Source organism: Astatotilapia calliptera, chromosome 15 (genome assembly GCF_964374335.1).
Source record: "Astatotilapia calliptera chromosome 15, fAstCal68.1, whole genome shotgun sequence".
NCBI lineage: Eukaryota > Metazoa > Chordata > Actinopteri > Cichliformes > Cichlidae > Astatotilapia > Astatotilapia calliptera.
The window spans coordinates 12,500,685-12,519,172 of record NC_137436.1 but is presented as its reverse complement, the minus strand read 5'-3'; the positions used below and the strand labels follow the sequence as shown (position 1 = coordinate 12,519,172).

General features: G+C 39.4%; 1 protein-coding gene and 3 non-coding genes across 4 annotated transcripts; all 4 read left to right on the top strand.

Annotated features, from left to right (window-relative positions):
* The first annotated feature begins 325 nt into the window (after positions 1–325).
* On the top strand, positions 326–18,464 carry LOC145419389 (uncharacterized). Its single transcript, XM_080290033.1, has 7 exons — positions 326–847; positions 1,088–1,186; positions 14,503–14,610; positions 14,846–15,012; positions 15,135–15,333; positions 15,433–15,523; positions 17,976–18,464. Exons 1-7 carry the CDS (start codon positions 326–328, stop codon positions 18,176–18,178), a joined length of 1,389 nt encoding a protein of 462 aa, XP_080146159.1. The 3' UTR covers positions 18,179–18,464.
* On the top strand, positions 9,441–9,630 carry LOC145420777 (U2 spliceosomal RNA). The gene has a single exon (XR_013902089.1). It is a non-coding gene; the product is annotated as a U2 spliceosomal RNA (small nuclear RNA).
* Positions 10,222–10,409, top strand: LOC145420758 (U2 spliceosomal RNA). The gene has a single exon (XR_013902077.1). It is a non-coding gene; the product is annotated as a U2 spliceosomal RNA (small nuclear RNA).
* LOC145420763 (U2 spliceosomal RNA) lies at positions 10,999–11,185 on the top strand. Its single transcript, XR_013902080.1, has one exon. It is a non-coding gene; the product is annotated as a U2 spliceosomal RNA (small nuclear RNA).
* Positions 18,465–18,488: the final 24 nt, after the last annotated feature.

Here is an 18,488-nt window from a genome sequence, read left to right as displayed (position 1 = left end):
GTACGTCACAGTACTACCAGGAGTGCGCAAAATAAAGGATGGCTTAGGACTATGGACCGGAAAAAGACAATTCCGAGTCAAATTAAATGTGGATACGTCTACCGAGGACGGATATTGCCATCCACCCGCGGTATTCTCCATAGGAGCAGATAGGGGTTTCCTAGTGTATGCTGGGCAGCCCCAAGCGTGCAGAAAATGTGGCAGTACCGGACATAATGCGGACAGGTGTGAACAAATGAGGTGCAGGAGTTGCGGGAAGATAGGCCACATAACTAAAGACTGTAAGGAACCTAGAAAATGTCATTTGTGCGATTCAGAGACCCATATGGCAAGAGACTGTACTAGGCCAAGGTCATATTCTGAAGCGGCAGGAAATGAACATTACAGAAAATCGGATGCAGAAGCTGATATCGGAAAAAGAACACAGGAGGCGTCAACGGCTGCCGAAGATCACCTTAACGAGGAGAGAGCTGGGAGCAAGGAAGGCGGAGTAGAGCAGAGGAATAAGGAGGAAGGAACATTACGTGAATCGGACGCCGAGAGAGAGAAACAAGCAGAGGACGGACAGGTGTGGGCAGTAGTAGCGAAGCCGCGGAGAAAATCAGCAAAGAGGCGGAGAAAGGTGAGCTCAGGTGCTTCTCCAGAAGAGACAAAAACGGAAAATAAAGAGGATAGGGAGGAACGGATCGAGCAGGTGGAAAATACGGAGGGACATGTTTTGAGGGGTACACAGACTGAATGCATGCATACCCCCTTAAGCGACTTCACTAGTGATGGGGATACGGGGGAAGAGGCTGAAAGCGAAGAAAAATCGGAAGATTCCTTTATTAAGAACTTATTGGCGCAGGTTAATATGAAGAGTTAAAAATGGGGATACTGAAATAAAACTCCTATGGTTTTGATTTGTTTTGGTTTTGTTTTTGAGACCCTTTTTTTTTTTTTTTTTTTTTTTTTTTGATTTATGTTTTAAGACATGGGAAACTTTCGAATAATAACATTAAATGTAAGGGGACTTAGGAATGCTCGGAAAAGAAAAATGGTTTATGAATTTTTGTTGTATTATAATTTTGATGTCTGCTTGTTGCAGGAAGTACATTTAAAAGATGAGGGGGATGTTGACCTCTTTACGAAGGAATGGAGAGGAGGTGAATCGGTCTGGAGTATAGGGGGAGTACATGGGACTGGGGTAGGAGTGTTATGTGGGAATAAAAGTATACGAATAAAGGACAGTTATACTTTAATACAGGGAAGGGTTATGGTTGTAGATGTGGAAAAAAGTGGGACACAAAACCGTATAATAAATGTGTATGCATATGTGGATCCCAAATTAAGAAGAGAACTTCTTTCAAAAATGGACACTTGTTTTATGACAAGGAAAAATATTTTTGTGGGAGGGGATTTCAACTGTTCACTGGAGAAAATAAAAACTTCGCTCCCTTTTAAGACCTTTATAAAAAAAATACGGTTTAATAGATGTAATGGCCACACTACAAGGGAAAAGAGTGGGGTACACATGGAAGAACACAAGAGGGATGGAAAGTAGATTAGATTACATCTTGATAGAGAAAAAGTGTAAAATAAAACAAGGGAAAATAATACCGGCTTTGTTCACAGATCATCAAATGATAGTGGTGGATTTGGAGATAGAAGGAATAGATTATGGAAAAGGATACTGGAAACTGAATAACGAAGTACTTATGGAAAAAGAATATAAGGAAAGGTTTGCAGAGCTCTTCCCTTTATGGGAGGAGATGGAAAGCTTATATATAAATAAACTGGATTGGTGGGAGGATGTAAAAAACAAAATAAAAAAGTTTACGGTGGATTATTTTACGGAAAGGTCCAGCGTAAGGAAAGAGGAATTTCGTATATTGCAAAAAGAAATAGAATATACTTATACACTACAAAATGAAAAAGGAAACAACAAAAACATGGACGAGAAAATGGAAAGTTTAAGATTGAAGCAGGAAGAACTACTTGAAAGGAAGGCAAGGGCTGAAACATATAAGATAAAGCAGGAGGAGTATGAGGAGAACGAGAAATGTTCGGCCTTTTTCTTTAAAAAGATGAAAAGTAAGGAAAAAAAGGGAGTTATAATAAAATTAGAGAAGGATGGGAAAATGATAGAAGGGAAGGAAAATATGCTTAAAACGGCGAAGGAGTATTATGAGGTCTTGTTTAGAAAAGAAAAAATAGGGGGAGAAAAAGGGGATTTTTTCTTAAAGAAAATAAAAAAGAGATTAACGGGAGAAGAAAGCGACAGTTTAGAAGGGGAAGTTACAATAGGGGAGGCATATAAAGTATTAAAAGGAATGAAGGCAAACAAAGTGCCAGGGATAGATGGATTAACAAAGGAATTTTACGAAACTTTTTGGGGAATGGTGGGGAAACATTTGTTGGGAGTTTTTAAGGAAATCATGGAGGGAAAGGAGATGACAGAGAGTATGAAGACGGGTGTGGTTTCTATTCTATTCAAGAAAGGTAACCCACAACAACTTGATAATTATAGACCGTTAACTATGCTATGTGTGGATTATAAGATCCTGAGTAGGATATTGGCAAATAGACTCGCGGGAGTAATGATGCAAATAGTGGAGAAGGATCAGACGTGTGGGGTCAGGGGGAGGCAAATGTCTTGGAACGTGCAACTACACAGAGACATACTCACATACGTTAGAGATAGAAATTTGCCAGCACTATGTGTGAGCCTAGATCAACAAAAGGCCTTTGATAGGGTAGATTATGATTTTTTGTGGAGGGTAATGCAGTATATGGGCTTGGGAGAGAAATTTAAAAAATGGGTAAAAAATTTATACAACGGCATAAGTCTGAAAATAAAAGTAAATGGATTCCTTACAGGAAAAGTGTATCAAACAAAGGGTTTGAGGCAAGGATGTCCATTATCTGTTGTTCTTTATGTACTGTATGTTGAACCTTTGGCTTGCGCAATAAGGGAAAGCCAGAGAGTAAAAGGGATTCCGATGCCGCGGGGGGAAGTTTTAAAGATATCGCAGTATGCGGACGATACAGTATTATATCTGGCAGATGATGATAGTTTAAAGGCTGCGATAGAAATTTTAGATATTTATGAAAAAGCGACTGGATCAAAGATAAATAAAGAGAAGTCGATGTATAAATATCTGGGGACATGGGAGGGTAGAAGAGATAATATCTGTGATTTTACTTTGTGCCAAGGCCCAATGAATATTTTAGGAATCACCTTTGGAAATAAGGAAGGAGATGAGCTTAGCAATTGGAAAAAAAGGTTAAGTGCGGTAGAAAAGAAGCTGGGCCTTTGGAAAGCAAGGAAATTAACAATTACGGGGAAGGTTCTGCTTATAAAGAGTGAGGTGGTGCCGAAGTTATTACATCTGGCCTATGTGTTTTCGATGCCTCAGATCTACAGAGCGCAAATAACCAGAGCGATATTTAAATTTATTTGGGGGGGGTTATGAGTATGTCAAAAGAACGCAAATGTATCAAGAAATTGAAGATGGTGGGAAAGGGGTACCAAATGTCCCTTTGAAGTTAGATACAATGTTTTATGCAAATGTATGCAAGCTATTGAAACAGAACTATGTCCATAAATGTCAAATATTGTTATGGTTTTGGTTAGCGATTCCATACCGTTTTTTGATAGGGTGGGAAAATAAGGGACCAAAGGCGGAAACTAGACCAAAATATTTTCAGAGGATGCTGGGATGGGGAAAGAAACATGCTGAATGTAAAGAGGTGGATACCGTACTAAACCATAAACTTTTATATAAGAAAATGGTATGGAAAGCTAATTATAACCAGGTACCGGTGAGTCCAGAAGTGTGGAAATGTGCACAGGATAAGACCTTTAAAAATGTTTTGAAGGATTTTAATTGGATGCATTTACACAAAAGGTTACCCGTGAGGATCATCATGTATGCACATAACTTGGGAAAACAGAAAAAGTGTCCGAGGGACAACTGCGTAGAAGAGGAAACAATAGAACACGTACTTTGGGGATGCGAATACGCAAAAAAGGTATGGGAAAGGGTAAAGGGGAAGTATAAAGGTTTGGGCACGGTGACTTATGAAGAGATTACCCTTTTCAGGGCTAACAGCATAGAAAAAGAGAGATACAAAATACGTTGTATGTTGTTAACAATTGTAAAAATGAAATTGTGGAAGGCAAGACAGAGTTGTATAACGGGAGGATATAAAGAGGGGGAAATAGGTACGACTAAAGCTGTAGAGAGGGAATTTGAAAAGACATACTGGCATGAACTACAAAAATGGGGAATAGACACGATCAAGGATAGATGGAAAGATTTCCCTTCCTTCTTTACTGCGAAGGCACCTAAAAAGTGGTGGTAGGTAAAGAGTAAGGAAGGGAGAAAGGGAAAAGGAGCAATGAAAAGCAATAAGTTATATGAATATGTTACATGAAAATGATTGGTTTGTGATGAATGAATGTGGGAAAGAAATGAAATGTAAATATGTCTTTGTAATGGAAATGGAAAAAGTTTTTTGAATTGTTGTGGAAAGAAAATAAAAGAAGTAAAAAAAAAAAAAAAAATCTGTTCTTATCAGTTACAAGGCGAGAAGCAATGTAGGATGGCGGCGACGTCGGCCAATTTTTCGGAGAGGAATACATTGTCGTATGGAACGAGGAATACCTTGAGATTCGAACTAATGGATAAAGAAAAGGATTTCCATGACAGAATTAATTTCGGACGAAGGATCCTTTATGATGCATTGAAGGTACAACCAGAGGAAATCTACTGCCTCCAGCAAAGCACGGCAACTAAGCACTATGATGTGACTTTTTGCACGGGAGAGTACGCGGAGGAGGTGAGAAAGAGATGTGGTACAGAAGAAAATGAAGAACTAAAAAAATATATGGTAACCCCGTTATACAGGAACGACTATAGGATTTTAACGGTGTACATGTATAATCCCTGGGTTACAGAAGAGACCATTAAGTACTTCCTGGGGCGGTACGTTACAGTGCTCCCAGGGGTACGAAAAATAAAGGACGGGCTAGGCCTATGGACTGGAAAAAGACAGTTTCGGGTAAAACTTAAAATGGATATGACAACGGAAGATGGATACTGCCACCCGCCTGCAGTGTTTTCCATCGGAGCAGACAGAGGTTTTTTGGTGTATGCAGGACAGCCACAAGCATGCAGAAAATGCGGCAGTACGGGACATAATGCAGACAATTGTGAGCAGGTGAGGTGTAGGAGCTGCGGGAAAAATGGCCATATCACAAGAGACTGCAAAGAGCCTAGAAGGTGTCACTTATGTGGCTCAGATACACATATGGCAAGAGATTGCACTAGGCCCAGATCATATTCGGAAGCAGCTAAAGCAGGGACCGAGGTAGAGCGGTATGAAGAAACGGATATAGGAACAAATATTGGGGAAAGCGCACAAGAGGCGCCACCAGCAGAAAGGAATCAGACTAATGAGGAAGAAGGAGGGGGGGAGAGGATGGGGCCGAACAAGGAAAAGAAGAAGGCGATAAGATGGGGGAGAAAAATGGGGAGAAGCAGTGCGAAGAAGGACAAATATGGGAAGTGGCAGCTAAGCCACGAAGAAAGTCGGCCAAAAGGCGTAGGAAAGTGAGCTCGGGAGTCCCTCCAGGAGAGACTAATTTGAAAGAAGGTAAAGGAGAGCGGATGGAAGAGGGAGGGGAGATGGGAGCGTATGTGTTGAGAGGGACGCAGACTGAATGTATGCACACACCAATGAGTGATTTAACGAGTGATGGAGACGTTGAAGAAGAAGAAGTAGAAAGTGAAGAAAAATCGGAAGATTCATTTATAAAAAATTTGCTGGCGCAAGTCAACATGGACTAATAAGGGAGGGGAAAATGGACGACAGAGGTTTTTCTTTTTTTTCTTTTTCGGCTCTAATTTTGTAAAGTTTTCCTTTTTTTCAGGGGATATGAAGATCAAAAAGACAACTAGGAGATGGTATCTGTTTTTTCTTTTGTTTCTTTGTTATAAAATTATTAAGTGCCCTCTGCTTAGGTGTATAGATACCCCTTTTTTTACTACAAAATGGTGAGGTTCCGAATAATTACGTTAAATGTAAGGGGGTTAAAAAATGCCAGAAAAAGACAAATGGTATATGAATTTCTGTTGTTTTATAATTTTGATGTATGTTTATTACAGGAGGTACATTTGAAGGACGAGAAGGATGTTGTTATTTTTTCGGAGCAGTGGAGGGGGGGTGAATCGGCATGGAGTATAGGAGGAGTATATGGGACAGGGGTGGGAGTGTTGTGTGGAAATAAAAGTATAAAAATAAAAGAAAGTTATACGGTGATACAGGGAAGAGTGATGGTGGTAGATGTAGAAAAAAACGGGGTTCAAAGCCGGATAATAAATGTGTATGCACATGTGGATCCAAAACAAAGAAGAGAACTCCTTTTGTCGATGGACACTTGTTTTATTACAAGGAAAAATATTATAGTGGGAGGGGATTTTAATGTATCTTTAGAAAAAGAAAAATTTTCTCTCCCATTAAAGACATTTATAAGACAATACGGGTTAACGGATGTTATGGGCAGACTTCTGGGGAAAAAAGTAGGGTATACATGGAGGAATACAAGGGGGGTACAGAGTAGGTTGGACTATATTTTGATAGATAAAAAGTGTAAAATTAAAGGGGGAAAAACGATTCCGGTTCTACTCACGGATCACCAGGCGGTAGAGGTGGATTTGGAGATAGAAGGGATGGAATACGGGAAGGGATATTGGAAATTAAATAATGAGGTGTTAAAGGAAAAAGATTATAGGGATAAATTTTTAGAGATCTTTCCTTTATGGGTGAAAGTAAAAGAACTTTATGGAAAAAAGGGGATTGGTGGGAGGATGTAAAATGCAAGATAAAAAAATTTACGATAGAATATTGTACAGATAGATCTAAACGTAGAAAAGAAGAATTTAATATGTTACAAAAAGAGATAGAACATATTTATGTTATACAAAAGGAGGGGAAGGAAAAAAATGTAGATTTGAAAATTGAAGACTTAAAGGTGAGGCAAGAAGAGTTATTAGAGAGGAAGGCAAGAGCAGAAACATATAAATTAAAACAGAAAGAGTATGAGGAAGATGAAAGGTGTTCCGCATATTTTTTTAAAAAGATGAAAAGTAGGGATAAAAGGGGGGTTATAGAGAAATTGGAAAAGGATGGGAAGGAGATTATAGGGAGGGAAAGCATGTTGGGGGTAGTAAAAGAATATTACGAGGATTTATTTAGAAAAGAAAAAGTAGGGACAGAAAAAAGAGATGTTCTTTTGGGGTCATTAAAGAGGAGATTAGTAGAGGAAGATAGGGAGTTTCTGGAAAGGGAAATAACGATGGAAGAGGCATATAAGGTGGTAAAGGGAATGAAGGTAAATAGGGTACCAGGAATAGATGGATTAACGAAAGAATTTTATGAGGTATTTTGGGGAGTGATAGGGTTACATTTGTTGGAGGTCTTTAAAGAAATATTAGAGGGGGAAGAGATGGCGGAGAGTATGAGGACGGGTGTGATTTCGTTATTATTTAAGAAAGGGAATCCTCATTTACTTGAGAATTATAGACCTCTCACTATGTTATGTGTAGATTATAAGATTTTAAGTAAGATAATTGCAAATAGATTGGTAGGGGTAATGTCGGATATAGTGGGAAGTGATCAAACGTGTGGGGTGAAGGGGAGACAAATTTCATGGAATATACAATTACATAGAGACATACTTGCATATGTAAAGGATAGAAAAATGGCGGCAATCTGTGTAAGTTTAGACCAACAAAAGGCATTTGATAGGCTAGATTACGAAATTTTGTGGGAGGTAATGACTAAGATGGGCTTGGGAAAACAATTTATAAGGTGGGTGAGGATCCTTTATAAAGAGATATATTCAAAAATCAAATTGAACGGGTTCCTCACGGAAAAAGTTCATCAAGCGAGGGGGTTGAGACAAGGGTGCCCGTTATCGGTGGTACTCTATGTATTATATGTTGAACCATTGGCTTGTGCGATTCGGGAGAATAAAAGAGTGAGGGGGATAATGATGCCGGGGGGGGGAATGTTTGAAAATATCTCAATATGCGGATGATACTATACTATATTTAGCGGACGACGACAGTTTAAGAGAAGTTGTGGAAATATTAAAAATATATGAAGAAGTTACAGGATCAAAAATAAATAAGGAAAAGACAAAATATAAGTACTTGGGGACGTGGGAAGGGAGAAGGGAAAATATTTGTGATTATACTTTGTGTGAAGGTCCTATGGACATTCTAGGAATTTCTTTTGGGAATAAGGAGGGCGATGCTATTTGGAACTGGAAGGGGAAGATGGCAGAGGTGGAAAGGAAATTACGACTATGGAAAATGAGGAAGCTTACAATTACTGGGAAGGTGTTAGTGATAAAGAGTGAGGTGGTGCCGAAATTATTGTATCTAGGCTATGTGTTCCCGATGCCACAAGTATTTAGAGCACAAATAACGAGGGGAATATTTAACTTTATATGGGGAGGTTACGAGTACGTAAAGAGAGTACAAATGTATCAGGAGGTTGCCGATGGGGGAAAAGGGGTACCGAACATTCCGTTAAAGTTAGATACGATTTTTTATGCAAATGTGTGTACGCTGTTAAAGAAGCCATATATTCATAAATGTCAGATATTGTTATGGTTCTGGTTAGCTATTCCATACCGGTTTTTAATTGGGTGGGAAAATCAGGGGCCGAAGGCAGAGACAAGACCAGAATACTTTCAGAGGATGGTTAAGTGGGGAAAGAGACATATAGAGTGCAGGGAGGTGGATACAATACAAAATCATAAACTTCTGTATAAAAAACTGGTGAGGAATGCTAACTACAACCAGGGGATAGTGAGTTCGGAAGTTTGGGAATACGCACAGGATAAGAGTTATAAGAATGTTTTGAAAGATTTTAATTGGATGCACCTACATAGGAAATTACCTGTAAGGACTACGATGTATGCACATAATTTGGGGAAGTTAAAAGAATGTCCGAGGGATAATTGCACAGAGGAAGAAACGATTGAACACGTCCTATGGGGGTGCAAATATGCAAAAAAGGTATGGGCTGGAATGAAGAGGAGGTATAAGGGACTAGAGGCTTTGACATATGAGGAAATAACTTATCTTAGGCCTAAGGATAAAAAGAAGGAGGAAAATAAAATACGTTGTATGTTGTTATCAATTACAAAACTTAAGATATGGAGGGCAAGACAGGGGTATATAAAGGGGGGGTATGAATGGAAAGAGATGGGAACAATAAAGGATATAGAGAGGGAATTTGAGGGGATATATCGGCATGAATTACAAAGATGGGGAATAGACACGATTAAGGACAGGTGGAAGGATTATTATGAATGATGTAAAAGATGTTTTTGTGAAATATGAAAAGTATTCAATGGAATGTTGAGCAAATGGAAATGTAAGATGGTGTTGTAAGTAAAAATAAAAAAGAAAAAAAAAATCTGTTCTTATCAGTTTAATATCTGATACGTCCCCTACCCGGGGACCATATATTAAATTGATTTTTGGAGCAGGGAGATGGAATAGGGGCTTGCTCCGTCCACTCCACGCATCGACCTGGTATTGCAGTATTTCTAGGAACGGTGCACCCCCTGAAGCTGTGAAAAACAAATGGCATTTGACTCAACAGTTTGTGCAAAGAAATTTCTTATACGCTAGATATATGCGTGCGTCTGCATATCTGGACATTGTCTTCGTGTAATCTTCCAAGGTTAGTCAGACTGAAATCTTGCGACTTAATATTTGTGAATGACTTACATTTAACTATTACCACAATTACTAAATCCTGCCACTTGGACTGACACGTGGCTGGACACACACTTTCTATGGGAAATCAAAAAAATATGTCGTTTTGAACTGCAGTTACACTATTCTGGCTCCAATCCTGCAGTTACCTCTGTTGTCCACTAGAGACCAATAGAAGTCTTTAAAAACCGGAGGCTGCCATCTACAAGGACTCATGTTGATTATAGGTTTAACTCTTCTCTTTCTCTACATACTGCAGCTTTCTGTCCTCTGTGGCTGTAAATTACATCGTTTGAAAAAAAAAAAACCCCACACAATTTTTTTCTTGGCTTTTTAGCTAAAATCACCTGTATTGTCTGTTGTTTCCATTTGTGGATGGTTAATAGTGCAGAAGATTGTTTTTCTGTTTTCAGGATTACATGAAAACGTTTTGGAACAGATCATTTTTGTATATAATAAAAAAGAAAAAAAAAATCTGTTCTTATCAGTTTAATATCTGATACGTCCCCTACCCGGGGACCATATATTAAATTGATTTTTGGAGCAGGGAGATGGAATAGGGGCTTGCTCCGTCCACTCCACGCATCGACCTGGTATTGCAGTATTTCTAGGAACGGTGCACCCCCTGAAACTGTGAAAAACAAATGGCATTTGACTCAACAGTTTGTGCAAAGAAATTTCTTATACGCTAGATATATGTGTGCGTCTGCATATCTGGACATTGTCTTCGTGTAATCTTCCAAGGTTAGTCAGACTGAAATGTTGCGACTTAATATTTGTGAATGACTTACATTTAACTATTACCAGAATTACTAAATCCTGCCACTTGGACTGACACGTGGCTGGACACACACTTTCTATGGGAAATCAAAAAAATATGTCGTTTTGAACTGCAGTTACACTATTCTGGCTCCAATCCTGCAGTTACCTCTGTTGTCCACTAGAGACCAATAGAAGTCTTTAAAAACCGGAGGCTGCCATCTACAAGGACTCATGTTGATTATAGGTTTAACTCTTCTCTTTCTCTACATACTGCAGCTTTCTGTCCTCTGTGGCTGTAAATTACATCGTTTGAAAAAAAAAACCCCCACACAATTTTTTCTTGGCTTTTTAGCTAAAATCACCTGTATTGTCTGTTGTTTCCATTTGTGGATGGTTAATAGTGCAGAAGATTGTTTTTCTGTTTTCAGGATTACATGAAAACATTTTGGAACAGATCATTTTTGTATATAATAAAAAAGAAAAAAAAATCTGTTCTTATCAGTTTAATGTCTGATACGTCCCCTACCCGGGGACCATATATTAAATTGATTTTTGGAGCAGGGAGATGGAATAGGGGCTTGCTCCGTCCACTCCACGCATCGACCTGGTATTGCAGTATTTCTAGGAACGGTGCACCCCCTGAAACTGTGAAAAACAAATGGCATTTGACTCAACAGTTTGTGCAAAGAAATTTCTTATACGCTAGATATATGCGTGCGTCTGCATATCTGGACATTGTCTTCGTGTAATCTTCCAAGGTTAGTCAGACTGAAATCTTGCGACTTAATATTTGTGAATGACTTACATTTAACTATTACCAGAATTACTAAATCCTGCCACTTGGACTGACACGTGGCTGGACACACACTTTCTATGGGAAATCAAAAAAATATGTCGTTTTGAACTGCAGTTACACTATTCTGGCTCCAATCCTGCAGTTACCTCTGTTGTCCACTAGAGACCAATAGAAGTCTTTAAAAACCGGAGGCTGCCATCTACAAGGACTCATGTTGATTATAGGTTTAACTCTTCTCTTTCTCTACATACTGCAGCTTTCTGTCCTCTGTGGCTGTAAATTACATCGTTTGAAAAAAAAAAACCCCACACAATTTTTTCTTGGCTTTTTAGCTAAAATCACCTGTATTGTCTGTTGTTTCCATTTGTGGATGGTTAATAGTGCAGAAGATTGTTTTTCTGTTTTCAGGATTACATGAAAACATTTTGGAACAGATCATTTTTGTATATAATAAATCTTAGGATAGTATTGGTTTTGATGATTTATAAAACAGCTGTGTGCCGTAGCCCTGGTAGTGTGGATCCTTAGTGTGTAAAGAGTAGATACCTCATGTAATATGTGTGAATGAAAATCCATGGACTTTATAAGAGTCCTCCATTTATGGCTATGATCCTAACAAACAAGATTAATACGTTTCTTTCTCCTACCAATCTTCCTGTTTCCTAAAGGAACACGCATGCACAATATATATGCACCAGGATGCAGTGGCGTGTCTAGAAAATTTTTGTTGGGGGGGCCAGGTAGGGGCACAGATTTGGAGAAGGGTGGCAGATGTAATTGGCAGATAATGTTAAAAACAATTCTACCAACCGTTCACCATAATTCAATAACCCTGTAAACCTAATAACCGTAACCTTATTAGAATGAGATTTTAACCACTACGGTGCAAAGTGTTTAGATACTGTGTTGATTAAGTACAAGAGATACAATCAGTCAGTGTTTATTCAGCATTCAAGGACATCAATATTTGCATAGTATTTTTACTGACATGTAGTGCACATGTGTTTTGGGCAAAAACATTTTTGAATATTAAAATACGAACATTTTTAACATACAATTGGCAAATTAGCCAATTCCAATGCAAAACCAATGCCTGTTAAAAAAAAAAAAGAAGATAATCTTCTCACAAACTGGTGTTTGATTTTGAAACAGGAAAAAAGTGGAGAAACAACTGAAAAGACTAACATTTGAATAAAACCTGAAAGCAAGTAAATACTTTATATGCTGCCTTACTTTGGTAATATTGAGAACAACACTGGCTGATGATGAAATGCAGTCAGCTGGCATGGTGACACTGCCAGTATTAACCTGCAGGGCTGGACTGGGACAAAAAATTGGGCATTTTCACTACAGATTGGCCCACCAGGTATTAAAGCCATAAAGCCTTTGAATGAAAACAAATGCTGTTGTGACAGTGATGTACAGTCTTTTTGGTATATGTATAATTTCCATACATTTTACGTCAGATAAAAACTTTCTTCACAAGATTCAGATAATTATTTAATAAAAGCTAGATATTTTAAATGAGAATAAAAAAGAAAAGTATTTCTTTGTGCCCACCTTTCCCTGTTAATGCCCTACCTGGCCCCCTGGCAACACTTTGCTAGACCCGCCCCTGCACAGTTACCAGCTGTCAGCTACATAAAAAAAGGATCCTGGTGTTATTTATCTCTCAGAAACAGTTCATAACTTCAACTCATTCCTGTCACCTAAAAGGTAAACCTGTTTCTCCATCACCTGTTCAGCTCTGATGATTCAGTAAGGACATCTCCTGGTTTCATCTTCATGTTTCCCTCTCACCACATATCCAAACCGACATCATGACCAGCAGCTTTACAGCTTTACAGCTGTGGCTCCAGCAAACATTCTAACTAAATAAATTCTAACAACAGCTGATCAAGCTTAAACGTGCTGCTGCTGTTTAGCGCGACATCTGCTGGTTTCCTCTTTCTGGCTCAAAGTGGGTGATAAACAAACAAGAGAGACGATCAGCTGATCATTGATCAGTTTCATGATTGAAGTAGCAACAGGAGAGAGAGGAGAGATAATGAGAGGAGAAGAGGCAGCTGTGCAGCGTAAAGACAGAATAACTCCAGTTTTGTGTCTTTTTCCATCCTAGCTGAAGTCCGGGACAAACTGCGTCTCTTCTCAGCTCAATACCAAACGCGTAATATTTTCTCTGAATGAGGGACCATTCCATTTTTTAAGGAGCTGTTGGCAACTCTACTAACTAACCTTATGAATAAAATAAAGTTCACTATCAGTAACATCATAGCAACCGAACATCTGTATAAACTTGTCATGCTAGCTCACACAGTATGAGGTATTGTAACTGACTGTAAAAAGTCAGCACAACGAAAATAAACTCCACCTAAACTTGGCTTATATCTGACCCAGATAGACTGCAGGTCATAACTTCTTACCTGAAGTTCAGTTCACCTGACACTCGGACTGGTGGCCGCCTCGGGGCTCTCCTCCTGCTTCCCCTTCCCTCATCCACCTGCTGGCCTCTGTGGAAGCCCTGCCATAGCCACCACCAAACAACTGAGTTATTTTTACACATCGACCTGCATCTTATAACTCATAACTCTTATGTTAAGTGGGGGAACTTGCACAATCGGTGGCTAACTAAATACTTTTTTGCCCCACTGTACACTCACTGGCCAAATTTTTGTTAGATACACCTGTTGAGCTGCTCATTAGGTCAAATACCTAATCAGCCTATCACATAGCAGCAGCTCAGTGCATTTAGGCATGTATACATTAATAAGATGACCTGCTGAAGGTCAAAGGGGATTTAAATGACTTTGAACATGCATTGTTGTTTGTGTCGGACAGGCTTGTCTGAGTATTTCAGAAACTGTACAACCATCTAACCGGTTTATAGAAAATGGTCTGAAATGGAGGAAATCTCCTGTGAGCAGCACTTCTCTGGGAAAAAATCACTTGTTGGTGCCAAAGATCAAAAGCGGAATGAGCAGATTACTTACAGCTGTAAGGAAAGCAACATGAACTCAAATACCCACTTACTTCAACCAAGTTATCAAGAAGAGCACCGCTGAAAGCACAATACGTTGAACCTCGAAGCTGATGGCCTAGTGTCACCTGCTGGATAGAGGTGAAAACACAAAGCAAACAATGTCTCTTTCATCTGTTTCACAGCATGCACGGGAACTGGAAACTCGCCGAAGGGAGGCAGAGGAGAGAGAGCGGAGGAAGCAGAGGGAGGTGCAGCTGGAACTGGAAAGACAGCTGAAAGAGGCTGTGATGGTAAAAAAAAAAGTTTTCCACTTGACACCAATTATGTACAGAGTCTTTTCTCCTTGACTTTGATCTTTGAGAACTCCAGCAAAATGTTGACTGTCATTATAAAATTCACACCTAGTCTTTAATGATTTGGAAAAATGGTTATGACAGTCCAGGAAAAGGTAATTCAGGAATAGGTCAGTTTATACCGCTCTGTTGGTGCATCTGTTTATGTAGCTGTGTGTGTGTGTGTGCATAGATAAAAGACAGCATGCAGGCTGAGATGCAGGTGAAGGAAAAGGAGGCTGAACAACAGAAGAAGAGGATCAGGGAGCTGGAGCTGACACAGCAGCAGCTGGAAGTTGCCCTTAATATGGAGATCCAGGCTCGGCTGGAGGAGGAGAGGGCCAGACTGGAGCTTGAGCGGTAACAATGGATTTCTAACTCTTATTATGGCCCTTTATTATTTTATTTGTGATGGAGATCTGAGATATCCATGAGAAGTATTAACATTTTCAGTTGCTTCTTCCCTTTTTCCCCTCCTTCAGGTTGCTGCAGGCTGAAGATGAAAAGAGGAAACATTTCCAGCTCCTCCAGGAGCAGCAACGTACAATGCAAAACCTCAGCCCCATACAGGAGCTGTCAGATGGCAGTCCCGATGAGGACACCCCCTCAGCCCTCAACTCTGCCTCTCAGGAGCTCCAGGATCTGCAGGCATCTCGCCAAAGAAGTCACCAGCGTCTGGAGGTGAACAAGTTTGTTTTGACTGGCTTTGTGAGCAGCATCTTATTTAGTGCTCTTCTAAAACAACACTGATGAAGATGCCTGCATGATTTTTGTTTCCAGGAGGTTCAGGAGAGGCTGAGGAATGCCAGTCAACAGGTACGGCACTGGAACATCCAGCTGAACCGACTGATGACCCCCATTACTCCTGCAGGTGCGGTATTCACTTTGCCTCTTTGCAGCACAGACTTCTGGAACACAGTGTTAGTATAGTTAATAACAGTGTAGACCAGGGGTGTCAAACTCAAATACACAGTGGGCCAAAATTCAAAACTGGATCAAAGTCGCGGGCTAACTTTAATATTTATTGAAATATATTTATTCCTCCAGATATAAGAATGAATCTTTTCTTATGGACTCAAACACATTTTGCTGAAAAACTGAATATGGAACAAGCAAAGCTTAATACTAAACAATATATATTAGCTGTATAATACCAGTAGGCCAGCTCTAATAGTAATTTGGTATGGCTTCGCGGGCCAAATGTAATTAGGTTGCGGGCCAAATTTGGCCAGAGTTTGACACCTATGGTGTAGACCATATAATCTGTCAGATAATTGCATTAAAATGCTACAAAAGGCACCTACCCCCAAACATGTCAAGAGATTCATTCAGTGACTTGAATGAAAGAATCTGACTCACCTCAAGTTAATTAAAATTAAAAATAAATCTTATTATGATTTAAACACGGAAATCTTAAAACGAAAAATAACCGCATGCACAGTTGTTACAGGCTGCAAACATGTTTTATACTGCTTTGAAGTCTGGGACAGCATCATAAGAGGCATAACTGATCTCACCATAGTCCCATGAAGACTCAAGATGAGTGTTTTCACGACTGCCATCTTGGTGTTTTGAAATCAGGCATGATGAATGAAGGGAAGAACTGTCTGTTAAGGTTCTCAGTCGTTCAGGTCATCGTAGTCTAAGGAGCTTGGAAAGAAAAGCATCTGGACTTCTTTAAGTTTCTTGAAGAGCATTTCACCTCTCATTCAAGAAGCTTCTTCAGTTCTCTGAAGAAATTCTGAACTGAAGAAGCTTCTCAGATGAGAAGTGAAACATCTTCAAGAAACTTAAAGAAGTCCAGATGCTTTTCTTTCCAAGCTCCTTAGACTGTAGTTAAACTTCACACACTGGACTTGTCAGTCACACATCCTTCGCCAGTAGGCATTCCCAGAATGATCTTTCCCCTTCTGACGCTTAGAATGACCAAATATGTGCAAAATGGACAATTCCACATGCCACCATGTCAGTCTTTTATTAAATATGACATGAAACAAATGACTGAGCCATTAAATTTGTCACAAAGGTGTTCACCTAATTCCAGGCAAATGGAATAGACTTCTATGGGACCATAAGTCTTTTTGCACTTTGACATTTGTTTTACTTTTCAGATCTGTAACCTATAACTTTTATACTGTATGTGTTTTGATCATAGGAGTCTACGGGGACTTACTTACTTTTAGCACGTTTAGCAGTTGATGTTGGCTTCTTTTTTCAGTACTGGAGCTTCCTGCTCATTGAAGACTTTTCTAAAAGGAAATGCTTAATCCAAAATGGCGTTTTAAGGGCTTGGATTAATGTCAATTTCAGCAAATATTCTTTCTTATGTTAAAAGAACATGGATCTCTGTCAGTGATAACTTCTGACTTTATAACTCAAATTTTAAGAGAGAGCTTCACTGCTAAGCTCTCATCTGTGTGGGTGTCACGGTTCGCTTGAGGACTCACACGCAGGACTCAGAGGCACAGTCTGTATTTATTACAGTTCCACCAGGTGTATATACAAACAGTGCAGGGGATAGTGCTATATACAAAGCGGTGACAGGGAAAAGGCTCTGGGGAAATCCAGGTAGGGAAAAGACACTTGCTCCTCTTCTGACTCTCTCTCCAAACACCGCTCGGGGGATGCAGAGTCGGGTCCAGGGGATCTATGTACAGAAGGAAACACACGTTAGAGGTTTTGCACAGGGAAGCAAAAGAGAACTTGCTCAGAGCCGGGCTGCACTGACGCGAGTCACACACAACGATCCAGTGATGAGTAGAAGCCACTCCCTGGCTTAAATGCTGGCTGCACTGATGAGGCCCAGGTGTTTCCTCCTCAGAGGGGCGTGGGCCGAGGGCGTGAACCCACCATGAGTTCCGCCCTGGCGAGAGAGAGAGAACACTACTAGTCAGCGGCCTGCTGATCCCCTGGCCGTGACAGTGGGGTTCAAATCCCTTATTCAGATTAAGATTTTATGTGACATTACATTGGCAAAAATTAAATTTACTTGAATAATGTGAGTATTGGAGTAAGTACTTGAGTAGTTTTTGAATAACTTTAATTTTGTAATGTGCATATTTTATGAATAATGATGTTTCAATACTTTAATCTACTGAATAAGTAAGAATTAGACTTAATAATCTTTTTACTTTAAAAAGGGAAATTGTGTACAATCTTTTATTCTCCAAAATGCACATAATAAAAATGTTTTGGGGAATGTATATGCTTTTTAAAAACCAATTGCTTCTTACTTGATGCATGCTATAACTTTCAGCAAAACTGAACTAAAATTTGTTAACAAGCTTACCAAATAAGAAATGTTTTGTGAATTTTCTTTGCAGAGCGACTGGAAAGCCGGCTGTTATCAAAGCCCACATGCCCTAAAAAGGAGGACGCGCTGGCCAGTAATGAGTTCATCACTAAGTTTAAGATAAGAGTTGATCAGAATAGAGGCGATGATGAAAGTCTGGAGCATCAGTTGGAGGCTGCCAACCTGTCTGATGAATCGTTCGAGGCCCAGACAGAAGTCAACGGACAAATATGATCACAGACATTTTAAAAACGCGAGTTGAGAGTTAAGGGGGAAAATATTGTAATAAGTATATATTTGAATTGCACACTAAGATATAAAGTGATGGCAGCGAGCACAGTGTTGCAGGATTTAATTAAAAACACATCTGACTAAGACCAACTGAAATTTAGAGTTGTGTATAATAAAGTTTATTCATGATTAATAAAACAAATCTGTAATAATTTTCTTTCTCTTTTGTCCATCTGAATCTCGCTACAGCTTAAATAAAAGAAAAGAATGTGTTTTGAATATATTAAACTATTCTCTCTTTTTCTTTCTTTCT

What these genes read in the sequence shown, in the direction of transcription:
- LOC145419389 (XM_080290033.1), top strand. Translation starts at nt 326, where the DNA reads ATGGCAAGAGACTGTACTAGGCCAAGGTCATATTCTGAAGCGGCAGGA. An exon ending in AGCTGAAAGAGGCTGTGATG is followed by an intron (nt 14,611 to 14,845) that starts GTAAAAAAAAAA and finishes GTGTGTGCATAG; the next exon opens with ATAAAAGACAGCATGCAGGC. An exon ending in GCCAGACTGGAGCTTGAGCG is followed by an intron (nt 15,013 to 15,134) that starts GTAACAATGGAT and finishes CCCCTCCTTCAG; the next exon opens with GTTGCTGCAGGCTGAAGATG.